General features: G+C 40.4%; 1 protein-coding gene across 2 annotated transcripts in view; it reads left to right on the top strand.

Moving 5' to 3' along the window:
- The window catches only part of NEK7 (NIMA related kinase 7), a 102,146-nt gene extending 77,875 nt beyond the window's left edge, over positions 1-24,271 (top strand). For both annotated transcript variants that reach the window (XM_083156871.1, XM_083156870.1), the window contains exons 9-10: positions 20,057-20,170; positions 21,750-24,271. In XM_083156871.1, coding sequence (XP_083012997.1) covers positions 20,057-20,170; positions 21,750-21,860 — 225 coding nt within the window. In that variant the 3' untranslated portion in view covers positions 21,861-24,271. The remainder of the gene's footprint in view (positions 1-20,056; positions 20,171-21,749) is intronic.
- The last annotated feature ends 3,345 nt before the right edge of the window (positions 24,272-27,616 follow it).

The raw sequence follows: 27,616 nt of genomic DNA, 5'->3' as shown, positions 1-27,616 counted from the left end.
TTTTTGTTTAAGAAACTTAAACACAAAGGGTTTTGGTTTTCTTTTCTTTTTTTCTCCCCATTTATTTGTTTTGGTAATCCATACCAAAATATATGATCTTATCCATGAGGATTTTAGAGTTTTGTGCCTTGTTATACCTGTTCTAATACCACCATAAAAAGAAGTTTTTGTGCAGCCATGTCCATCATATAGAGATGTATGAGGTAATACTATTTTAGGTACTGTATGTTGTATTTTTATATTTTGAGTGCCATGTTAAATGCATGTTGTTACTGTTTTATTTAGTGAGTACTATTTATTAAATTATAGACCTGAGCAATGCTGAAGTGTTCTGAATGATTATTATGTATTTTTTTTTTTTTTTTTTCAAAATTCAAAATGTTGGTAATGTATGAAAGAGTTAACATGTCCTGTGAGTAGATAGAAGAGACGCTATACAGGACTATAAATGTACCTGGCAATTCCTTGACATTGAGCAGTGGACTTCAATGATTAGGGATCTGTAGGGAATCTACAAAATACAGCATATTAAAAATCCCCTGACTCTGCAATTTTAGATTTTTGGGGTGGTCTGACTCAGCGACGCAAGAATTTCACACTATGGGGGTTATTCAAGTTTGTTTGGTTCTTTGCACACAGTACCGATGTTTGGTGGGTTTCTGCGCATGTGCAGACTTATGGTGCGTGCACCTACGGCGAACTTTCGGTTCACCTGGTGTATGCACCCATGTCGGCGGGGGGCGCCGGGCTGCCTCATTACCATATGAGAATTCCCAGCGGGCACCTGATATCACCGGATGTCAACTGCCCGCCCATATCCGTGCCAGCGTGCACGTATATGTAAGTGGACTCGCAGGCATACAAATGGTTGTTTATGCTAATCATCCATTTGCAGCCTGCAGGCGGGGGGGGGGCGTTAATTCGCCGGGCGGGGTTTGGTGGATTTGCAAGGCTGCCAGATGCAATAAGCTTCAACAGTGATAAAATGGAGAGTGAGAAACAGCCACCAATCAGCTCCTGTCTGACCTTTTTTCAAACATAGTCTGTGACCTGGCAGGTAGGAGCTGATTGGTTGGCTGTTTATCACTCTTCATTCTTTCACTTTTGAAGCTTAGTGCATCTGGCCCATTGTCTTCCTAGCCATTTGCAAACTTTCCTGAATTAATTGTAGATGTACAGTATGGGCCCCATTAGTCAATTCTCTGGAGTATCTAATTGCTACATTTTAATTGTGTTAAGGACAAACAAAATGACTATACAAAAACTCTAATTTCTTGTTCAACAGTGTTTTGTGGCCGTAACTGAAGCTACAAGATTTTGACTGCTAATCACACATTTGTAAATAGACAATTTACATAATGAAATGGGATTATCGTTCTCAAAGTGCAAAAAAAGCCATATGCCAATATATTATAGTTTAATATATGGGTGAGAATGGAATATAAAATCAGTATGTGACATGACTCAGTAACGTACTGATTTGTCCGCCTACATTTTTGCTGCATCCATGCCAAATGGCCCCTCTTAGCACACCAAATCCCGTGAGACTCTGCTAATGTCAGGGCATCTTTTTGGTGAATAAATACACCTTTGTTATAATGCAATGTGACTACAGTGCATCTGGAGACTGTGCTGATGAATTTGATATTCACACTTGTATATCTGTGTGCAACAGAATCGCTGAATACAAAGTGCTACAATGTACATGGCAACCACAGCTTATTTCCAATACAAGTACATATAAAAACTCTGTCTCACACAGTATACAAGTGACACCCATCATATAATTCAGCACAGTCTCCTGCTGCATCCAAGTCTCATACATAGACACTCAGCACTAACAGAGTTCCACAGGACCATGCGGCTTACTCACGTCATGCAACTCGCGTACGAATTACTAGAATAAGCAAATTATATTACACCAACTCCCCCCCCCCCCCCCTGGCTGTAAGTGACACCATCGTGCAGGTCACAGCAGCTGTGAAGTTGGGGTTACCACCATTTGAAAATGTTGTAACATCAGTGTAATCACCAGACTTATATCCCTGCAGTACAATATAAATCATGGAGGTATACCTCCTCCAAACTGGCATCCTAAAATTATGGTTCATCCATATTAGAAAGATGTAGGGACCCCTCCTTTTTTTAACACAATTTTATTGCTGTTTTGTGTCGTAAATACAAGATAAATGAATAAAACAATTATTACAACAGAGTTGTCACATTTTGTTAATTTCAATGCATCAACATTGGGTTATTAAAGATGACCGTGTACTTGTGGTATGCGTGTTATCGGGCAACACTGGTAACAGGTCAACTTAGCCACGAATCTAGATGAATCACACCTTGCGCTGATCTATTGGTGGGCTAGTTAATCAGAGCAGACCTATTTGGTTGTTAGCATATCCCAAGTCCTTAGTCTTCCTTAAAAGCGTCAGGTCAGGAGCATGTAGTATAATCCTCGAACATTTTTGTTCGGTAGTAATTCAAAGTATGTCAGAAAAGTCCTTGCTACATGATGACATTTCCATATCAAACAAACAATTGTAGTAGAAAGAGAAAAGGGAGCGAAAAGGAGGGGGGGGGTGGTAGATGGGGAAGGGGTGTAAAACGACAGTGGGGACAATACATCAGTAAACTACCAGTATTTAAATATTGTAAACTTCAATCTTAGGTGGTATGTAGGTTCCCAGGGAAGTTGAGAAGTGATCGTTATATTGTGTGCTGGGAGCAGTATGGCACAGGATCTTTGGTCAGCATATTTTTGGGCGGGTCGGGGTGAAGTGTGAGTTGGCAGAGCATGAACCAGGTAGTGTTCTCCAATATCTTTTGTATAGCAGTTTGAACAGTAGTGTCCAAGGTTTGTATATATAGGTCCCATTTTGCATAGAATCGTGCTACTCCTTTTTCAATGTCAAATAAGGCCGCTTGGCGCTCATGGAATAATATATTGAGGGGGGGAATTTTTCAGTTCGGTCAAGGAGGGGGGTGTCTTATGGATCCAATGCGTCGGGATCAATTTTTAAGGGAGAACAAAATCAGTGTGATTATTGGAATAATCTTTTTCCAGTCACAAAAATAGAGGATGAGAGCGGGGTATAAGTTAGTTGGATGGAAAACAGTGTGATCAAAAAACCCAGCAATTTTCTCCAGAAAGTCTTAACAGGCCACATTCTCATAAATTATGGTAGAAAGTGGCTCCTCTCATTTTACATTTGGGGCAGAGGCCTGTGTCACCTGGGATAAAATATCTCAGCAGCAGAGAAGACATGTAGGCTCTGTTGAGAAATTTGAGGTGGATTTCCTGAAGTGAGGCAGCTTGTAAATATTTTTTTTAGTAAAGTTTGGACTGGGGGTAGGGAAGGAATATATACTTTCCACTTCAGTTCTAGGTTTTGTAGTAGTTTGTCTTTTGGGATCATAACTAGTAACTGGTATAGATTTCTGATTCTGTATCCTAATATGTTGTGTGGTGCCAGTAGGGATAGAATTGGGTCTTGGTCTACTGGGGTGGCAAATGGTTTAGGTTGGGATTGAGCAAAATGGCGTGCCTGTAGATACATATAGAATTGAGAGTTATGTAGGTGGAATTTAGATTTAAGATCATCAAAAGATATAACGGTGCGTCCAGGGTCAAAGATATTGCGTATAGTTGATATACCCATCTGCTTCCAATCCAAATATGAGCGGTTTTCCAGTCCTGGTTGGAAATCTGGGTTGCCCCAGAATGTGGTGTAGGGTGTGCTGGTAGGAAAGATGCAGCTGGAGCAGGGCTTGAGAATGGTTTTGTTACATTGGGAGCAAATGGTTGATTGTCATATGCTCCCATGCATTACCAGATTTTTGTTTCCACCAGTCAGATAGGACAGATAAACCTTAAGGTGTGTACCCAGCTAAGAAGTGCAGATTGATCAGATTGATCAGATTGAAGGGAGGGTCGGAGTAGGGAGATTTTGAGACAAGTGGGTGGGTATACTGTATGTATACTTTCCAGGTGGAATTCTATGAACCTAGTATGCTCTTTAGCATAGGGAGAATGCACACTGGGATGCGGAATGACTGTGTTATGGTGGGCATAGCGTTTTTACAAGAATTTTTGGTACTTGTGTAGTTTTACGGTACCATCTAACACTAAACTGTCAGCGTAGCCCAACAGCAGCCTAGCAAAGTTAGCGTAGTCACCGTACTGTCCCCGCGAGCTGCAGCTCTGTCACTGGCAAGCCTAGTAAGTGCCTCTCACACAGCACCAGTATCTGTCAGATCCCCTGCACTGGCGGAGAGGCGATCATGCGGGTGCCGGTGGAGAGGCACTCCATCTGCCTGAGATGCACGAGCGTCTCATATGCTTGTGCGTCTCAGTAATTCATGCAGTAGGGTACGGCAACCCTGTCTGTGTCTGCTTCAGGGAGATGGTCAGGGTTAGGTCTTTGGTAGCACGTGCATCTCGTGCACAAAGGGGGGGGGGCGCGGGCGCAAGTGCGTCTCATGCACAATAAAGGCTGCATTTGCCAGTGCTCCATGTTACATACTGGCAAATGCCTCCATTTCAAACCCACGCTATCCACACCAGCCCGAAGTGTGGCGAGCAGACGTCTTCATGACTTGTTAATACCCCCACTATCCACGTGTGGCAAGCGCAGCGTGCCACCAGGCCCGAAGCGTGGCAAGGGTGACGCGGAATACACGTCAAGTAATCTGCATCCCCTCGCAGGGCTTGCCATGCTTCGGCCTCGTTTTATGTGTCTGCTCGCCACACTTATAAAATTAGGACGCTGGCTGCGGGAACACTACGTTGAAGCGTGACAGGGACACTATGCTGACTACGTAAGTGGAGCTGTGAAACTACACAAGTACCAAATTTTATTTTCTGTTCTATTCATTGGAATGGTTCCCAAATCAGTATGAACTTACTAAAAACTGGACAGAACAGATAGTGATGTAACAACGGCAAATGTTTTGGGAGGAAATTAAGTTTAGCCCCTGCATTCAAAATGGACTGTATGAGTGAAAGGCTAGCCAAGGGAAGACCAGTTACAGTGCAATAGCAATATTCTAGAGACAGTCGGTGAATAAACAAAACCTATGCATTGTCTCCTGTTGGCTACATGTGTTGTTTTTTTAAATTGTCTCTAATGTAATTATATACAGATTGTGGGGCATAAATAACAGTTTAACTTCTGAGTCTAAGATGTCACCTAGGGTTTATTGTGTTGCGAACAGATAGATGCATGGTGGGTAGCTACTGTTGTCTGGTGCAAAGATTATTCACTGCTGTTGTCAAAGAGGAGTTTGAGATGGCAAGATGAAATGATAACGAACAGACAGACAGATAAATCTTTTATATAATAAGACATCCAGAGGGTTAAGATACATGTGTGCTATCCACATAGAGATGATACAGAAGTGCAAGATAGCGGCACTGTCAGAATCAGCGTAGTGTTCCCCGTCCCCTCACGGGACTCGCTGCGCTCGCCATGCTTCGGGCTCACTGCGCGCACCACACTTTATGAAATCAACTAAACGCCGACATAGATATTGGGGGTATGAACAGGTCGGGTGGACACGTAACGCACCCCCTCACTGGCCTCGCTGCGCTCACCACTCTTCGGGCTGGAGTGGATAGTGGGGGTTTGAAAATGCCTCCTTTTATTGTGCATAGGATGTACTTCCGCATGCATACCCCCTTTATGCATGAGGCGCACGTGCTAATAATTACTGAGACGCATAGCGTCTGAGATGCACCTGCGGCTCCGCCGGCGCCAGCATGATCCCCTCTCCGCCGGAGTCCGCAAGCACTGGGCTTGGCATGGACTCCGGGGACAGAGCCGGGCTGCAGCGGACTCACTACGCTAGGCAGCCGTTGGACTACGCAGACAGCGTAGCTTACCCTACGCCAGTATGCTAATTGGACTAAATGTCACATTTTCAAACATGTGCTGCATTCATTCCTAAAAGCCCCATATACTAACTCGATTTGGGACGATTTCACCTGCAGTAGTGTATGTCCAGCTTAACTGACACATTCTACAGATCCACAGGTGGACTGAAAAATATGAACTGTTAGTAGATCTCGGGGAATGCTTTAGCCACCCCTGAGTTCAGGGCATTTTCGAAGCAATCTGACTTAATTTGACTAGATCGCTTAGAAAATGCCCCTACTTCGCTCCATGTGTAGGAGCAATAGCTATAGCGATGCATGGCCCTGTGCTCCGCCATTGTCCTGTGATTTAATATCCAGCATGCTGGATAAATCCAATTAGATCGCTGGTTGGGGCCAGTGATCTCACTGGAGAACACTGGCCCTGACCGATAACTCAGCGGACATCGCTGTGCAGCGCTGTTTGCGGAGTGATCTAGCATCGCTCAGATCCCTCAGCAAAATCTCCATGTGTGTAAACCCCATTAGTGTGTATGGCGCTTTATTTGCGCATATTTAGTATTTATATTAGTTTTTAGTTTGTAGTTTTTGTAAATGGCGTAAGGGTGCATATAACACAGCAATTATTTTTACAGTTTATAGATAATTCAGAAATCCAATATCAGTGGGGATTTTCAAATTAATCAGTGTTTTTTTTTTTTTTTTTTTTTAAACAGACTTGATACTTGATACTAATCTGCCATATGCATCTTATTATATTTTATTGTGATACAAAATGTTAAACTAATCGTTGTAGATAGACTTTAATCGGGAGCAAGTATAACTATACTGTACATAAATAAGGCATTTTATACTGATTGCTGCCAGAAATACTTACTTTAAAGTTCACTTACAGATGTGTCCTTGTAAATGTAGCTTCAATATGCAGCGCGAGACCCCTAGCGTGAGTGAGCCTCCAAGTCCCGTACAACTCTGCTAATGTTGGCCGTCTCTTTTTGCCAAAAATGTATCTCCGTTGGAACACGATGCAACTAATGTGCACACTGTGACTGTGCTGATTAATCTGATATGACACTTGTATATATACAGTGCAGAACAGAGCTTGCATTGTAAACAAAGTTGCCGCTACTACAATGTAGTACCTTGTTTACAGTTTCAGAGACTCACTCGCACACAGATATGTGTCCTATATGAAATTAATCAGTGCAGGCTCCTTGTGCGTCCTAGTCACATTGTGGTGTGACAGAAATGCATTTTTTTGTCAAAATAAAAAAGACGCTAGGCACAAGAAGATTCTCATGTGACCTGGCGTGATTGCAGCAAAGATGTATGAGGACAGATCTGTATTATTTTTAAACTTTTTAGGATAACTTCTTTCCCCACTAAATCATATCAGCTTGATACATGTGCTCACATAATAACAACCCAATGAATATTTAACTTAAAATAAACTAATGTCAAATGTTCTAAATGCTATTCCCACATCATGCCTAAGTATGCTCAGCATCCACATAGAAGTCCTTTTTGTCTTTATCAGCATATGATTATCAGCCTATAATTGCCCAGTATAGTGCGCGGACAGTCGCCCATTCTGGATACCATTGAAGAACACTGCTTATTACAGTGTGTAGAGATATTGTGATAATTGGAAGCAGCGGATGACCGTAGCTTTCCCTAGAGCACCTGTTAGACATGCCTGCGATAGATATATGGATAGGTCTGTGTATGTATTACTGGTCACTTTACAAAGTGCTTCCATCTACAGAAGTGGTAATATTTAACTTCCCAATTGTTCTCTAATTGACCTGTGTACTGGAGTGCCTCCGCTTTTAAGCTCACTTTAATCTTCATTAATTGGCCGTTCTTGCATTAGGGATTCAGCAGAGTTTAGTTTATTGTTTTGCTTGTATTACAACATACTAGCGCTCTGCCTGATCTTTTTATTCCTAATTTAATCATGCATAATATCCAGCGTACAAACCGGGTCACAATTTTTAAAATTGCACTTTGCACTCAGGCAAATTATGATACACCTTTAAAATGTAATAAAATCCGTTTTAATTTTTTTTTTTACTTTGTGCAAAGATAGATTTAATGAGGATCAAAACATTAAGAAGAAATTGCAGCCTGATTTTCTGTGCAGTTTAAATAAGGCCTAGTCATTCTTTGTTTTTAATTGATATGCAAACAAGATCAGCTCAATTAATATGAAGCCAAGTCGCTTAATACACAGACCTTTACATGCCAAAATAGGTATTACATGCTATTTTTTCCCTTTGTCTTATTGTTAAGCACAGCAAGTGGATTCTTGACAAGGTTGTAAGTTGGTGGCTTTTCAACACAGCATGGGGAGAGAAAGCAAAAGAGAGGGAGAAAGACTGCCACCAGCCTAAAAGACAGTGGGATCCTGTCCTTCCGAGACACCCCAGGAATACTAATCAGGCCGCGAGGTCAGGAGAGCAAGTCAATCATTCCCCAAGATCGGCTCAGTGTGCAAGATCAAATTAGCCTGAAAAATTCAGCTGCCGAGAGGAGAAATAAAAGGGGGGGATGAGGTGGAGAGGAGGGAGGGTGGCAGATAGAGGGAGAGAGCAGCTGTCAGAGAGAAGTCGGGAAGATACACTAATGAAGCAGATGAATAGTGCATAAAGCTTCAAAATAAAAACAGGACAGTTGACATTTTTCATCTGTCAAAGCAGGAGATGCATGAAAATATACTAGTCGCGGTTGGCTCCTCCAGGGGACGTTCTTCGTGTTATTTTATTTTTTATTTTTTTTCCCCTTCCCACCTACAATGTGTGACATTAACCTGTTCGCTGACAGAAGCGCCCTGTGAGGCATTATTTGGCAGAGGCTTTTCGGGAATTTCAAGTCAGCATTAGCAAAGGATAACATTAAATGTGCTGTAATAGGCAGCAAAATGAGAACACTTTCTATTAAAGTTGAGTTTTTTTTTTTTTAATATAGTGGTAGCAGCTACAAGTTTGTTTTGATGTTTGTGGGTGGTTTTTACTTATATATATATATATATATATATATATATATATATATATATATGTGTGTGTATATATATATATATATATGTGTGTGTATATATATATGTGTGTGTGTGTGTCTGTGTGTGTGTGTGTATTTAAAGCCTTATTTTCTTGTGTTTCTGTATTTTATTGTAGCAGAGAATTCCATAAGGAAGTTAGCATTAAGGCTGTTGTCCTTTCATGTCTACACCACAATTTGCAATCGCTTGGTCATTGAGATATTTTCCTAGCTGTATAATGCTACACAGGGAATTGTTTTTTTTTTTTTTTACATTGTATATAAAGTAACATTTATGTATTTTGTCACTCTTTGTTGGGTTTTTTTTTAAGCCCCAGCTACAATAAGATAATCAGATGACTATTATGTAAAACCAACACCTGTAAATCGAAATATTAAAAGATGGATTGTGCAAAATGGACGTTTAGTAGTGTCCTATGTTGTTAATTATCTGTTATGTATTCTTAATTATTAACTATTTTCATTATATTTAATACTGTGCACGAGCATGGCATTTTTTTTCTTCTCTCACTTTTTATTTGCATTTAAATAAAATAGAATGCATTTTTATGTAATCACATGTCAAAATATCTTGGATGGGTTTTGACTTCTAGATTAGATTAGAATTTGGATGTTTTCTACACACTCTAGTATCTAAGATAGTGACAAAATGTGTAGGTACAGCAGAAAAACATTTAAAATAACTTTTTTTTTTTTATTTAATTTGGCTTTAGCAGATGAAACTTTCCATGATTTCCTGTAGTGCAATTTAGTATTGAATGATGACCGTAATTTCGCACCCCTATGAAAAGGCCTAATACTTATGTACAACAGTATCAAATACTGTGTTGCCCACAATATTCCCTTAATGTTTACTACATACTACCTTTTTTAACTTTGTTGTGACCTGTATTTACTATTTATGCCACAAGATGTTACATTTTTCAGAGAGAAAAATTATTTAATCTAGAACTTCTCTCTGTGAACTTGTGTCTCTAAAACTGAAAGTGTAAAACCTAAATTACTATGAAAGGGTTAATAGGTGAAGTATATAAACGTTAAAAAGAAGGGACAAAGCAAACGCACATAAACTTCCAGTTCCTTCAGAACGGAAATAACTAATCACTTTAATAAAGACGCCTTAATGCCTGTTGCATTTTTTTATTCAGTTTGAACTTTTGTGTTTCTTTAATGTTAAAATAGTTTTTCTGTTTTGCTTTTAGTCTACCTCAAACTTCTGCTCTTATTTTAATATAGTTTGGTGGTATTTTATTCTATGAGCACTGCCACATTGTATTGCCTTATACATTTACACAAGAATAAGTGGAATGAGTATGTGTAGAGTTCTATGAAGCCTACTGTCGTGTGCTATAAAAGGCCACAGGAATAAGAGTGCTGAATTTTTAATTCCTACCCACACATAATATTGTGGAAGCCACTTTATAAGTCTCGTTAAAACATGAAAAACACACTGTGAAATTGGTTCTTTAGTTTACAGTAGTACATTCCCAATCTGCCTTTTTATCCATCAGCAGTGTAGTAGTCTGCTACTATATTTGTCATACCTCAAAATCCTCCTGGAGTTGTATGGCAATGTTATTTACCCACCTGGCACTGTTCCAAACCAGATTCATACCATTGTACTGCAGAGGATAGAGCCGCAATGATACAATTCATAGTGATTATTCTGAAAAACTTGGTTACAATAAGTAAACAATCTCTAGTCCTCTGACATACTGTAAGTAGCTTGGGTCTTGGCTTAGTTTCAGCATGTAATGCACATAAATGATGATGATAAATGCCATCTGTGTCTATTGCCATTTTTTGAACTGTAACACACATTGAGTTTTAAGTCTTAAGAACAAAAGGAACTTTCCGTCTGACATGGATGGATGAAAGACCAAACACTGAACCCTCCTTACAGAATTTCCTACTTCCAAAACATACATGAATGTTTACCCAACTGTCCAAAAGAAAACATACCTGGTCATATTTGTAGAGTGAAGCTATAAGAGGGAGAACCAAATATCAGACAAACCAGGTGATTGATATAAATACTATAGTTGTGTTTCCCTTATAAATAAAAAAAAAATCATTCATTACGTTATAAGGTCATAAAAAAACTAATTCTGCACACCTAAAATGGTATGATTTGTTTGGGCTTCAAATTTTTTGAGAAATTGTATGTCTTATACAATTACTTGAATGTAAAGTTACAAACAATCATGTAAGCCAGTAAAGTGCTACTTTTTATTATTATTATAATTATTGTTTATATGGTGCCACAAGGGTTCCGCAGCACCTAACAACAATACATAAATGAGCAAAAAAATCTATAAAACAAATAACGAATTACAGTACAAGGCAATTTGGCACAAATACTTGGTAAATAAAGACCGTTCCCTCAGTGGACAGGACACTGAAGCAATTAATAATATATATATATATATATATATATATATATATATATATATATATATATATATATATCTTTTTCTTTTTTTTTTTTTTTAGAAAAGCATATGCTGAAAGAGGTCCCTGCTCATGTGATCTTATATTCTAAAGGGGAGGGGCAACAGACAGGAGTGACAAAAGGGGTAGAAGTCAGTGTAAATGGAAGGTTAGGATGAGAAATGGCTGGGTTTAATGCAGAAGTGGGTCTTGAGAGCCTGTCTAAAGTTTTGTAGACAGGTGAAGTGTCTGATAGGGAAAAATAGAGAATTCCAGAGGTAAGGGAGCACAATGGCCAACTTCTTGAAAGCGGGAATGGGAGGAAGTAACAAGTTGGCAGAAGAGTGGCGTGCGTTTGTGGAGCAAAGAGAGTCGGAGGCAGTGTAAAGATAGATAAGGTCAGATATGATGGCTTTGTAAATGTGTGTGAGGATCTTGAATTGTATTTTGAATGGGAAGGAGAGCCAGTGTAGGCTTGTAAGAGAGGGGAGGTGGACATAGTACAATGCTGGGCAGAAGCATTGGAGATGGATTGGAGTGGAGAAAGGTGTTTGTCAGGAAGGCCAAGAAAGGAGAGATTACAGTAATCCAATCTGGAGAGGACACACTCCTGTTGACTGATATTGAAAAAAAATTTTTTGATCACTCCACTCCTATTCTTTTCTCTATATATTATTTTGTTGGAGAGTGACCTTCCCTTGTGTTTGAGCAGCTGACACAACACTCCATTCTATTGGCGCCCACTTTTTTTTACCCACGGGTGATTTTATTCCTCCATCTGGAGAGTGGATGAGGGTCTTTGTAGCATCCTCTTTGGGAAAGGTCTTTTTCAGTGTGCCAGGTCCTGTGCAACTTGGCCTGCAGTGTCTTTTACACTTCTTTTTCACTCCAAATGTGCATCCTCACCACTTCATAAGACTGCACTGATTAATTTGATATGCCCCACTGATGCAGCCATTCTGAAAATATTATATTGGAGGGACCCCTGCACCCATGGCTCGACTCCTAATGTGTCCCGATCACTGTGGCCGCCAGCACCCTGATCTCTTCTGGCCACAATGATCGGGAAGTTTTAGTGTAAGAAACAGTAGAGCAGTTAATGGTACTGTAGCTTCGGCTTCTCTCACTCTGTGTCCCTCTCACTGTTGCTGGCAGTAGTTGGGCAGAACACTGGCACCACCTCCTGTAGGCTTCAGTGCAGCGGAGTCTGCACTAGATGCAACAACCCTTTCTCAGTCTGTCCCAACTGTGTCACAGTCTCTGCCAACTTTTTGCCCCGGTCACATTCTCTCCTCTATATTGCCTCACCCTCTGCGTTCAGGGCTCTCACTAACTTTCATCACCCATTATGTCCCGTCAGTTGTCCATCGAACAGTTTTTTGCTTTTAAAAGTATAACACTTTTATCTGTACTTATACAGTATGTTAGTTGGGTGCCCACTATAGTTAGTACGCTCATACCCCCACTATCCATGTTAGCATGGAGTTGATTTTATATAGTGTGGCGAGCGCAGCGAGCCACCGAGCCCAAAGCGTGGCGAGCGTACACGGAAAACTAAGCAAATAGCTTAGTGGGCGCCAAACTAACATATAAGTACCCTTTTATCAAATGTCTCCAGATTTGTAGATATTTTTTTTAATTCTCATTTAAATAATAGCTGTTTTTTTGTTTTTAATTTGATCTTTATTATATTTTTCCTTAAACTCTTATACAAGCATAAAACATTCTGGTCCAGCAATCTGCCCAACAAAATGTAGTATTGCAAAGATAGCATACTCTGGCTGCTTTTCCAGTTAAACAAACACATGTACACAGCATATGGATCAGGCGAGTATGCAGTGGCGGTCCCCCGGGTGCCTTTTCTCAATACAAGTAGTCTACCTAGGTCTGTAGGTGGTTACATCGTGTGGAAAATGCAGTGATTATTGACCTCCTGTCGATGGCAGATCTTATTTTTAATCAAGCTTGTCCACTACCGAAAAGCTCCATGTCAAGAAACAGGGAGGAGAAGCAGAACTTATTTATGTGTAATTTATTGCTAGCCTATATTTAAATTCATTTAATTGATAATTACAATGTTGTGATTTGAATTAACCCCTTCCTGACACAGCCAGTTTTTGCCTTCCTGACAGAGCCATTTTTTTCAAATCTGACATGTTTCACTTAAGTGGGGATAACTTTTTTTTGCTTTTACTTATCCCAGTGATTTTGAGATTGTTTTCTCGTGACACATTGTACTTCAAGTTAGTGGTAAATTTGGGTCGATACAGTCTGTGTTTTTTTGTGAAAAATACCAAAATATCGTGAAAAAATGGAAAATTTTGCAATTTGCAAAATGTCACATTTTCTGCTTGTGAGACAAATAAACATACCACTCAAAATAGTTAATAACTAACAAAGACCATATGTCTACTTTATGTTGCCATCATTATTTCAACCTCCTTTTCATTTTTTTGGACACTAGGAGGCTTCAAATATGAATAGCAAATTCTCAAATTTTCAAGAAAATTTCAAACACTGATTTTTTTAGGGACCAGTTCAGTTCTGATGTGACTTTGAGGGACTTGTATGTGAGACACCCCCATAAATGATGCCATTTCAAAAACTGCACCCCTCACAGTATTCAAAACAGCATTTTGGAAGTTTGTTAACCCTTTAGGTGTTTCACAGGAATTAAAACAAAGTGTAGGTGAAATTTCAAAATTTCTTTTTTTTTGCAGAGTTTCAATTTTAATACATTTTTCTAACGAATACAGTAGATTTTACTAGAGAAATGTGACTAAAAATTGATTCCCCCAATTCTTTTGTTTTCATAAATATCCTATATGTGGCCCTAGTGTGCACGTTGACCAAACCACAGGCTTCATAATAGAAGGAGCACCTACTTGATTTTGGAGCCTCCTTTTTATGAGATTTTTTTTTAGGCACCATGTAGGTTTCTAGGCACCATAAGTGCTAAAAGTTAGGAACCTCCCCCACAAGTCACCCCATTTTGCAAACTACACCCTTCAGGGAATTCATTTAGGGGTATAGTGTACATTTCAAACCCCCAGGGGTTTCACCAATTTTGATACAACTGGGCTGTGAAAATGAAAAAATTTAATTTTTCATTTTCACAGCTCAGTTGTATCAAAATTGGTGAAACCCCTGGGGGTTTGAAATGTACACTATACCCCCTGATGAATTCCCTGAAGGGTGTAGTTTGCAAAATGGGGTCACTTGTGGGGGGGTTCCACTGTATGGGTGCTTCAGGGGTCATTCAAAATGTAATTTTTTACACAAAAATGCAGTTCTGGCTCAAAATTTTTCATTTTCGCAAGGAATGAAGGAGACAAAGCACCCCAAAATCTGTGCCCCAATTTCTCCCGAGTACGGCAATGCCTCATATGTGACCCAAAAATACCATTTGGGTGCATGGCAGGACTCAGAAGGGAAGGAGTGATTTTTGGAGGTGGAATGAAAGGTGGGTGCTATGTCGCATTAGCAAGACCCCCGAAGCACCAATACAGTGGAACCCCCCCACATGTGACCCCATTTTGCTCACCAGCTTTGGGAGGGGGGCTGGCGCTGCGGCTGGTGGGGGCGTGGGAGGGGTGCTGGCGCTGCGGCAGCCGGGTGGGTGGGAGGGGGGGCTGCCGGGTGGGAGGGGGGGGGGCTGGCGATCGGTGGTGATCGGTGCTGTACTTAACAGCACCGATCACTGTGTATATATATATATATATATATATATATATATATATATATATATATATATATATATATATATATATATATATATATATATATATATATATATATATATATATATATATATATATGTGTGTGTGTGTGTGTGTGTGTGTGTGTGTGTGTGTGCGTGTGTGTGTGTGTGTATATATGTATATATATATATATATATATATATATATGTATATATATATATATATATATATGTGTATATATATAGGGGTACCCCCCTTCCCAAGATCAGGAAGGTGGAATAAGGCGGCACTCACAGGACTCACAGTGCCGCCTTATTCCACCTTCCTGATCTTGGGAAGGGGGGTACCCCTATATATCATTGCATTCGAGGAAGGCAACCAGGCAATATCCTCTATCTTCAGAGTGCCAGACTATACAGACTATGTGTATATATATATATATATATACATATATACACATATATATATATATTTATATATATATATATATATATATATATATATATATATAGGTCATATAAATGAATTAACCCCAAATCAATTTAACTGTGCTGCTGCTGGCGGGGGGGTGGGAGGGGGGCTGGCGCTGCGGCTGCTGGCTGGGTGGGAGGGAGGGCTGGAGGGAGGCTGCCGGGAGGGAGGGCGGGCTGCCGGGCGGGTGGAAGGGCGGGTGGGAGGGCGGTTAACAGCACCGATCACCACCGATCTCTGTGTTACCGAGCGGCTTAGCCGCCGGTAACACAGAAAACGCTGCAATTGGCTGTTCACTTTTGAACAGCCAATCGCAGCGATCGCCGACCGGGGGGGGCACCCCTGCCCCCCCTGGGCGGCGAGGGGGGATGTCTGCTGTCAGGGACAGCAGACATCTCCAAACTGTCACCGCGTCTATAGACTTCCCGACCGAAGTACTTCCCGACCATGACGTATATATACGTCAAATGTCGGGAAGGGGTTAATTTTCTCAAGTTTTTATCATGTTATTTAATTACTTTTTACATGTGGCCAAAATAGCTGTTTAAGCTTTATTTTACACTTTTGTTACAAGACTTATTTATAATCAAGTTTACATAGCTCTTATTTACATAATTTATTATTTTTTTTAATTGATGTTTTGGAGACCTTTTTGGGAAAAAAAATATTAGCCAGTTATATTGCTAACCTCAATCAAACTAAAGCTAAAATACAGATTCTAAACACAGGCCTTTCTATTACAATCTTCACCTGAATGTCTAATGCAGGCATGTCCAACCAACGGCCCTTCAGCTGTTGTGAAACTACACATCCCACCATCCCTGAACCCGGTTTTGCTATTAGGGAATGCTAAAGTTAATAAAAGGCAAGCTGGGATGTGTAGTTTCACACAGCTGGCGGGCCGCAGATTGGACATGCCTGGTCTAATGCATTTTGTGTGGGAATAATATGGTAGCTCAACATGACCTAACCATTTCAAAAACTAGAAAACCTAGTGCTGTATATGAGGCAACCGCTGTGTTTATTTTGCTCAAGATGTATGTTGGAACTTCCCCATCTCTGAAATATTTCGTATTGGATGTATTTGTGTGACAAATAAGAATAAAGTGACAAACTGTGTTAAAACAGAAATATGTATGCTTCCATATACATACATGTCACTTAGAGCCTTCCCCTATCTATGGGAAAGTAAACTAGTTATTCTTTAATGTAGTTTATTGAAACCATGATGGTGTAGAACTTCCCTATCCACTGACCTCCTAATGTTTTCTTCAGTGTAGTGGATAACGTCTGGTTATAACACTTGATCACAGCAGCTTTTAAGTAGGGGGCGAACCTGCATGTTAGGTGACAGAATGTGGGAAATGAGAGAGTCCCCATACTCTACACTTCAGAGGGTTTTTCTTCCTATAGTGGAGGGTAAGCCATGATCCCTCATGACAGCTGTGACCCCATTACAACCCATTCCTCTCCCCTTCTCTCCATTATCCGTAGCTACTGATGGGGTCTAGAGGAGTATGTATATTACTTTAGTATGTACATTAACTAACAATATTCCAATAAAATAATAGCATACCCTACTTTTTTTGGCACTGCAGAACAAGTTGTTATCTTATAAATATAGTATGAGGGGTATACTGTACATAAGTTTCCAGATGCTCAAAAAGTATTACATTTGCAAACCGTGACCATCAAAAAAATTTTTTTTTACGTATTTGCTAGAGAAGTATATGCAGATTTGCATGCATTCAAACCACTTGATGAAGAAACTGGTCAGTTTTGAATTGGATATGTCGGTACTTGTTTCCTAGCATGGCGCCCACTAAGCAATTTGCTTAGTGGGCTATTCTGCGTAGTGAAATCGCATTGCATCGCATGGGCATTTTAGGGCCATGCGATGTGCGATGCGATTTTTCCTATGTAATTTATTTACTGCTCTCTCAGCCCCGGGCCATCGCATTGCATCGCATCTGCCGCAAAATCGCATGCGATTGCATGCGATTTTTAATCGCATGTCATTTTATAGGGTGTGTGATGCCATGACGTTACGTATACAATCATATGATTGTATATCCCAAAAAATAGGTTTAACAGGTCGGGAAGCGTGGCCAACCCAAAGCTTGGGTTCACGCCAACCTGAAGCGTGCCGAGCTCAACGGAACGCATCCTACGACTTTTTCATTACCCCACTATCCACGTCGGCGTGGAGTTTATTTTATATAGCGTGGCGAGCGCAGCGAGCCACCAAGCCTGAAGTGTGGCGAGCGCAGCGGCAGCAGATTACTTTACATGTATTCCACATCCCCTCGCCACGCTTCGGGCTCGCTGCGCTCTCCACACTATATAAATTCAACTCCACGCCGACGTGGATAGTGGGGTAATGAAAAAGTCGTAGGACGCGTTCCGCTGTGCTCGCCACGCTTCGGGTTGACCACACTTCCCGACCTGTTAAACCTATTTTTTGAGACATACAATCATATGATTGTATACGTAATGTCATGGCATCACACATCCTATAAAATGACATGCGATTAAAAATCGCATGCAATTTTGCGGCAGATGCGATGCAATGCGATGGCCCGGGGCTGAGAGAGCAGTGAATAAATTACAAAGGAAAATCGCATCGGATCGCACATCTCATGGCCCTAAAATGGCCCATGGGATGCAATGCAATTTCACTACGCAGAATAGCCCACTAAGCAAATTGCTTGGTGGGCGCCGTGCTAGGAAACAAGTACCGACATATTCAGAATGGACCAGTTGCTTTACCAAGTGGTTTGAATGCATGCAAATCTGCATATACTTCTCTAGCAAATACTTAAAAAAATAAAAATGTAATGGTGGCGTGGCGAGGGGATGCGGAATACATGTAAAGTAATCCGCTGCTGCTGCGCTCGCCACGCTTCGGGCTTGGTGGCTCGCTGCGCTTGCCACACTATCTAAAATCTACTCCACGCCGACGTGGATAGTGGGGTAATGAAAAAGTTGGAGGAGCTTTTCATGGTCACCATGGCATACAGCCAGGTGTGAATTACTATTGCTTGATTGGTGCCTTAACTGCCAATACCCTTGGACACCTAAATGTGCTAATGTTATACAGTTGTTGTTTGTAGAACAGATTTGTCACCAGCGAAAGGGAAACTCCAAAGGGCGGTAGATATTTATGTTTTATGCAGTATATTACCACTGTTATCAATTTAATATTTTTGGTAAAAAAAAATGGTACTTGTGTATTTGCCGCACGCCCAGTACTTAGTTAGCGTCAGAATCAACGTACTGTTCCCGCGGCCAGCGTAGTTAGCGTGGTCAGTCAGAGCCAGCGTAGTCAGTCAGAAGTAGCGTAGTGTTCCCGCGAGCGTCACTGTCAGAATCAGTATAGCGCGGCCGCGTAGGCAGCGTCTGTCAGAATCAGCGTAGTGTTCCCGCTGTGATCTTTTCTCCTTTATTATTAACTAAAATCCAGTTGACACATGTTGTCATTACTGTCTCAGATGTATTATATGGCAGGTGTGAATGTGTTCCTGAGACACCCCCACTATCCACTCCAGCCTGAAGCGTGGCGAGCGGATGCGTTACGCGTCCTTCCGTCCTGTTCCTACCCCCACTATCCACTTCGGCGTGGAGTTGATCTTAAAAAGTGTGGCGAGGGGACGCGGATTACTTCACATGTGTCCCGTGGCCCCTCGCTGGGCTCGTTGCGCTTGCTTTGCTCCGGGCTCAGTGGCTCGCTATTCTCGCCACACTTTATAAAATAAACTCCATGCCGACGTGGATAGTGGGGGTATGAACAGGTCGGGAGGACACGGAACTCACGGGGCTCGCCTCGCTTACGGCTGGGATGGATAGTGGGGATTTGAAAATGCCTCCTTTATTGTGCATAGGACGCACTTGCGCCCGCATACACCCTTTATGCATGTGCTAATAATTACTGAGACGCAAGAGCATCTGAGATGCACCTGCGTCTCAGACAGCTTGAGCGCCTCCGCCGGTGTCCGCCAGCGCAGGGGATCTGGCAGTTACCGGTACTGTGTGAGAGGCGCTCTCTAGACTTGACATGGACGCCGGGGACAGAGCCGCGCTGCCTTGGAGTGACTACACTAACTACGCTAGGCAGCCGTTGGGCTGCCGCAGAGTCACTACGCTAGGCAGCCGTTGGGCTGCCGCAGAGTCACTACACTAGGCAGCCGTTGGGCTGCCGCAGAGTCACTACGCTAGGCAGCCGTTGGGCTGCCGCAGAGTAACTACGCTAGGCAGCCGTAGGACTACGCTGACAGCATAGCTAGACTAAGCCAGCATACATATGCTATTTGGGCGCCCGGCTAATACACAAGTACCAAAAAAATTTACTATAAATTATCTCAGTTATAGAACTAGTATACACATTACCAATGTAGTAATTTCTACAATACTGACTTGCAAACAAAGTGACATCAATATTAGCTGCTGTTATTTCTTTATCGGTATTAGCTTGCACACTGTTTAGGTTTGTTAATGTATATAGGTATTTTTTCAATTTCAGATGGCAGCTTTGCAAAGTCCATTTTATGGAGACAAAATGAACCTATACTCTTTGTGTAAGAAGATAGAGCAATGTGACTATCCTCCTCTACCATCTGACCACTATTCAGAGGAGGTAAGTTAACTATTTGCCCTTCTGTGATGCTCTTTATTAAGTAGGCCAAAGTCGCTCACTAAAAATGGTTCAGTCTTTCTACAGCTTTGATATTGCTAAAATATAGATGGTCCTGTTTCTATTTCTCAAAATTGGTGTCTGGAACAAAATATTTTGCTATCCGACAATTTTTTTCTATTTAAATGCACAAAAATACTGTGAAAAGTTTCTGGCAGATGCTAGAGTATCACAATACCGAATTAGAACAAATCACAGTTTTGGTGTGTGAGCTTCAATGCTTTATGTACTAAAAATGAAAATTAACAAACCAAAGTTTTGGGTGTTTACTTAGGGCCTCATTTGTCATCACTGGGATACAACGGGAACATGCAGTGGGTTATAAACAGTTAAATAAAAATCAACAATTAGCTTCTGTGCGTGTATATAGATATTCAACTTATTGGTCCTATACCATACCTATGTAGCTATATGTGTACACAAAACCACTTGTATTTATTCCTAATTACTGATCTAACTATATTGTATGTCTTCTTAAGAAGTGTAAATTCTTCAATATGTGAGCATAGGTTATTTTGCATGCTTCTAAAATCATATACATCTATAAGCACAGTGACCATATACATAGAGGTTTTTTTGCTCCTGTCTCTCTGTAGCCCTAATGTACAATAATAGTATGAATGTCAGGGGCTGCCTTTTGTTCTGACACTCACATTATCTCCTCCTTCCCTTTCCTTCTCGATCTCTTTTCACCCCCTCCCTTGCACATGAATATTTCACATATCTGCATCCTCATTGCCTATTCTCCTTGACTAATTTTCAGACTGTCTGCATTTGCATTTCACATGGTAGCTTATTAGGAAGGTACAGGGATGCTCCAGGATGGCAGTTGCTATGGCGACCTGCAGGGGGATTATAATGAGGGTACCACTCAGCGGAGCGGCTGTGCCGGTCCTGCCTGCAGGGCTGCGAATCTGCAGCTAAGTGTGAATCCAGAGTCACAGCCCAGGGGCACAAATAAAAAATAAAAAAATAAACTATGCCCTACAGAGGATCTCCCAGTTAGTGAGAGACTTTTTTTTATTTATTTTTTTTATTTTAATTCAAAGCTCCATCTAGAAAAACACTTACCTTACCTTAACTCCTTCACGGCTGTTATCCACAGTGCAATTTTAGACTTTAGCATCCTATAAGATTTTTAATGGAAAAGGTACTTACAGAATAGTCTTATCTGCAGAAAAGGGTGTTATCTAATAATATCTGTGATGTTCTGCCATCTAGAATGAAAATGTTAAATTTTTATTAGAATTCAGTAACGGATAATTCATGTTAACTTATTTAAACTTGTATTGTAAGCTGTGTGGTCTAATCACTGCATATTACACCTACAGTAATTTGTTAGCCCCCTCTTCCATCTCAGCAATTTGGCAGGAATTAATTATGTGTAAAAGAGCAATAATGTTGATCAGAGTTAAGTTTATTGGGAGGGTTCAAAGTTTCTGTGTTTTGAGTATTTGAAATAACATTATATCTGCTAAGAATAAACTATTAACAAGTTCTTTCTTTTATTTCTTCAACGAAGCTGCGTATGTTGGTAAATACCTGCATAAATCCAGACCCAGAGAAGAGACCAGATGTAACCTATGTGTATGAGGTTGCAAAGCGTATGCATGCCTTGACCGCCACCAGCTAGATTAGAAGTTGATCCAGGGCTCCTACCCTACGTCCATCAATTTCAAAAAATCTTACAGTATACATAGTAGAAGTGGACACGTTTCCAGCTCTCCTCAGCTACTTTATTGGGTCTGTGGGACATTTCCGACCCCATCCATTCATGGAAGCAATGCAGATCTTTTCAAGTCATCAGCTGAGGGAGTACTTGCACTTTCAAGACCTAGTCCTCATTCTGCAATCACTATTTTATGTCTTCAGTTTGATTGTAGTAAATCCATGGTGGGTATCTCTAATCCGTTTACAAATCCTGTCTCTCCAGCTTTCAGGAGTATATTAATGAGAGTTGTTTTTATCTTTCTCCTGATGTAGGTTAGCAATGAAAGTTCTGCATAGGGAGGGGCCATAACTGCTTTTAAATCTACAGATCGGTGATTTATTGCGCCTCCTTAGTACCCAAGACTGTAGAAGGTCATTGTAGGTTACAGCAGAGTATAGGTATATCACACTCATTCAATTTATGGTGAATCCCAGCCTTATTTAGACTTTCAACAGGACTTGTCACTTAACCCTGGGTGGGCCTTCAGTGCCTTTGACATTAACCCTTTCATTACCAGGCTGCTTATTTGCGCTCTTTCATGGTAATGAAAGCTGTACTTTGTGCATTTTTTTTATTCTAAAAAAAAAATTAAGATGAACTTTAGTGCAATGCAATGTTTTATTTGGTACTTATGTATTATCTGGGCTCCCATGTTAAATGCACCCCATTTTTTCATACCCCTACTATCCAACTACGCATGGAGTTGAATTTATATAGTGTGGCGAGCGCAGCGAGCCACCGTGCCCGAAGCGTGGCGAGCGGACGCGGTCTCATAAGAAAAACGGGAGCCCAGATATTACATAAGTACCTTTTATTTTGCTTCTTTCCTCCAGTAAATATATATATATATATATATTTTTATGTGTAAAATAATCAAATTAATATTTTGGTGTATTCTACCACAACAGTAAAATATTTCTTCAAAAGACAGAATTCTGTTCTTTCAATTCATCTGTATATTTTGTACCAACTGTTTTGTTCTGTATACAACATCTCTTAAGTTCTTCTTCCACTTATACATGCCGGAAGCCTGCTTCACTTTTTGTAACTTAAGAACTGTTTTTACTTTAAGGAAAGATAGCAAATAGGACCAAAATCAAGAATTGGCTGGAAATTGTACAAGTACAAGCAATATCTAATTGTGTATTTGACCAGTAAAGTAACTGCTGCAAATTAATTAATGTAATATCAGGCATTATATATTTTCTATAGACCTGCAGAATAGATATGACATTTTTTTCATTCTCCAAAGCATTCACTCCTACTTAAATAATGTCACATACACCATTTTTGTTCTGAGATATTTGTGCAGTGCCTTCTGAATTTTTGTTTTTGTACTTGCAAATTTTTCTGCACACATATAAAATTGCCAATCTAAATTATCCCTAGAAATTTGTTAAACTGTGGATTTTGACAGGTTATAGGTAATTGCACAACTATTTTTTTTTTTAATAGTCGTTTAACCAAGCGCTGTTTTACTTATTTTGATACTATTTGATAAATCGTTGGTTTGAAGCTTTCGACCCATAATAAATCCAGCTTGCTTCTATCAACAAATGTTTTAAGGAATTTTAGGGTTATTTCTTTTGTCCACCTTTTGTTATAACCTTTTTTATGCTGATGAAAAATTTGATCCGCTGGCGCATCTATACGTGGGCTCCATTCCAGTGGCAAACCACAGCAATTCACGGTTCTCTTTGGCAACAACTGAGATACAGTATGTGTTATTGGTCATTCTTATCTCACTACTCAGACAATGTATTTTCGTTACATCCAATATTTACTCCTTCCTAAATCACCGTTCCTGTGCTTGGATACATTTTTTTCAGCTTCGTGTTTTAGGTTTTATTTTAGTACAAGTGTCATCAATTCAACATTTATGTCTTGGCCCCAAAGGCAAACTTATTATTTTAATAAACCTCATTCTTTGTTTGGGGGGTGGGTTTGTGTGGCCTCCCATCTCCCTGTATATAAAGTATTTTTGTGAGGGTCTATCTCTTTTTATCTGTATATCTACTAGTAGTATCTGCAGCATATATCTCCACCCAGCTGATGGCAGAGGTTGAATAATGGTTTGTACATACAGTAATAGGATGTCACTGCTCACCTTACATATTTATTTGAATTTTTGCATTATATGCTTCCTTTGTAGAATGCATATCCTGAGATTATAATACTGCATAGTAGTCATTGTTTTTTGTGCCTTATGTTTAAATCATGCTGTAAACTTTTTCCAATTTGTGCCTTGTTATATACAACAAGCGTTGCAGAGCCTTAAACAGAATAAATAAATTTGTTATGCAATCTTTAATCCATATAAATAAAAATGAATTTATAAGGTAAATATTTTATGTGGTTGTAGATATTTCTTTGGTTATCTTTTAAGACCAATACTTGTCATTAACATACATACATACATACATACATACATTCTATTAATAGAAGACTATGTAGGGGAGGCTTTAAATGGTGTAAGCAGATCATTTTGGAGAACTGTACAGTAGGTGGGTTTTGAGATGTTTGAACAATAGTTGTAAAAAGACTGCTGTTATGTTGGAAATGGCTTTAGCATGAATTTCTGAGGTAATCCGCAAATGTAACCCAGGTTGTCGTTCTAATCTTAATATTGAACAAAACAAGGTCTACCTACTGTACGATGTAGTACTTCACGACCAAGCTGACACCCCCCTCCCTTCACATAGCAGCGTTCCCTCTCTCCTCACCCTCCCGTTGGACAGAAAAGTTTGAGTGCCACCCGCTACCCCCTTACCCTCACAGGCCCACAGACAGACACTCTACCAGACCAAACCCTTCAACCCCCACCTGCACAGATAGTCACTCGTTTTCCTGTATACACTGCAGAGAGGAGCCTTGGAACAGCAAAATGAAGGGAAGAAAGGTGAACAGGAGGAGACAGAAGAACAGAGATGAGGTGTGGGGCAAATGACGGGTAATAAAAGTTGCTGGTGGATCACCTAGATTGTGGAGTTGTATTAATATAAATAGGAATAGAAAGTGGGAGAGGAGGAGACCGTTATAAGAGGGTGATACATAAGAGAGGCAAGACAATGAGGAAGAGGACGTGGTAGCCCAAGTGGAAGTGGAAAAATTAGTTGTAGGGCTAGGGTTAGCATCCTGTATTCTGCAGATGAGTTGGAGGAGGAAAATGAAGCCACCGCCAAATGGTAAGTCGCACAGTATACTCTCCCTCATCGAACAGTGTAGCAGATGTATTAAGCCTGGTAAGGAGATAATGTGCCAACCAATCAACTATCAACTGTCATTTTGCAAAAAGTTGATTGGTGCTTTATCTCCTATTTTATCTCCACTTTATCTCATTACCAGGCTTAATACATCTACCCCACTGTGTGCTGCCTAAAATGGATATAGTGGGCAGGTGGAGGTGGGGCAGGATGGCTGTGGACTTCAGCCGTGCCATGGAGATGTCAATTACTTAAGCAGTAGCCAATTATAGTGGAGTGGGTGCATGGGTAGAATCCCAGGTTCTAATTTTCAGGTAAATACGTGCCATAGTGTGTATTTGTGATCCCTGCATCTGCATATATATATATATATATATATATATATATATATATATATATATATATATATATATATATATATAACAATTTCTCTAGAAATTGTGCTAAGCACAAGATCACTAGATCCCCTACTAGAGGGACCAAACAATCCAATGTCACAAACAATAGTGTGATACAGCGCCCAAATAATAGAACAAATAACGTCTTTCCTTTTTCTTAACCAACTGTAACCAACAAGGACTTTATCTTAAATATAAAACATTTATTAAAAAACAAGCATTAAAACCAGCTTTTTCTTGGATTTACATCAGTAGTATGTTCTTGAGATTGTGGATCATAACTAGTACCCAACGCATTTTGTCTCTTTATGAGACTTCATCAGGGGTGCAACACTTTTATATGAATCTACAAAATTAGGACATAATTGTAAGTATACATCATATGGTAAGAAAACATCAGTGCATAAGCAATTTCTAATTTCCAAAAGGAAGGTGACCACAATAGGAATAGAGTAGTTCACTCCACTGCAGAGCTTGCAGTGGAGTGAATTACTCTATTCCTGATTAATTTTATATATGTATAAAATATTTGTTGGTATATGTGATTTTTGGTGTGTATTTAGATTACTTGTAAAGTGCTGCTTAATGTGAGTTCTGGTGCTTTTACAAATTGATAAGTTACGAGAAATCTCAATTGTAGCATTAATATGGCCCCCGTAGTGTATGGAGACCAGATCTTCAAAAAAAAATGTCCGCCATAACTAGTGTTTAATGGAATGATATGTGATAATTCAGGGCATAATATGTCCGTTAATCAGTAGATCCGAGCCCAGCACTCCCATAGAGCAATGCTGTTAATGATTGACTTAATTAAATCACCAATTAGAACTGCTATATATGTGCACATTGACTGAACACACCCACTGACGAAGTCCTGTAGGACAAAACGCGTTTGAGCGGAGCTGAAGGGCGCAAGCCGAGACGCGGTGGGGTCCAGGAGCCAGGCTGAAAAGTACAGCTTTTGAAAGGTGATATACCTTGTTCTTATGCGTAATCGTGTTATTTGATTATAACACGTACTTGTGTGAGTTTTATCTCTTCAAAGAAGTTTTGTCTTTTAAACTTAAATACTACACTATGTTGCGCCTCCTTTATTTCATATATATATATATATTTCAGTGTGATTATGGTAGAAGAAGAAGAAAAAGTGTCTCCACCTTTATCAAGAACATAATCAATAATACATGAACATAACTTCAATACAGCAATTGGTGAAATGCACAGCAAATCCCTACATATCTGAGGCCACCAACATGCTGACATCACCAGACAAGGTCACATTCCACAGGCATCAGCACACATAGGACCTTATTCAGATTTGTGCGGTAGTGCATATGTGTTCACACGGAGGTGGAAATTAGCGTCTGCGCAGACATTGGGTGCATGTGCCCACGGCGAACACACTGTTCGCTAGGTGCGTGCACCAAACCTTGTGGGGGCGGCGGATAGAGATAACGCTGGGCATTCCCATGATGATCTCCTGGTGACATGGGCGCCGGGGGCTGGCAGCTGACAGCAACCAGATGTCAGCTGCCCACCCATTTCACCGAGAACATACATGCATATAAAAGTAACCTGAGAGCCCATGCCTTGCGACCGTACGCACCGTGCAAATGGTAGGCCGGCGTAACACCATTTGCAGGGTGGCTTCTGGTTGACTTGCAAGGATGCGAATTCGCATCCGAACAAATAAACCAGAATAACCCCCATATTTCAGTGACTTCATTAGAGTTGTGCCTGGGATCCACCAGTCAAACCGCTGAGGTGGGAGTGACTGGCTTTTTTCTTGTATTGTTGCCATGGAGATGCCAAGTGAAGCCAAAAGTTCACGTAAAGTTAAACTGACATTTTTCATCTCCACATCTTTGGCAATATTGACATCTGCAACTGCGGTGGATGGTGTCCCGTCATTAGTCACTCACGCATTACTCTCTTTGAAGTGAAATTCCACAGCATGGTATAAACATTAAGTTTATAAAAATCAGTCACACATCTCATAGATCTCATAGACCTGGGGTAGCCAACCCTAGTCCTCAAGAGCTACCAACAGTGCATGTTTTGCAGGTCTCCTCACAGA

The sequence above is a fragment of the Crinia signifera genome, chromosome 8, assembly GCF_055691185.1.
Source record: "Crinia signifera chromosome 8, ASM5569118v1, whole genome shotgun sequence".
Taxonomy (NCBI): Eukaryota; Metazoa; Chordata; class Amphibia; order Anura; family Myobatrachidae; genus Crinia; species Crinia signifera.
This window is presented reverse-complemented; position numbering and strand designations above follow the sequence as displayed.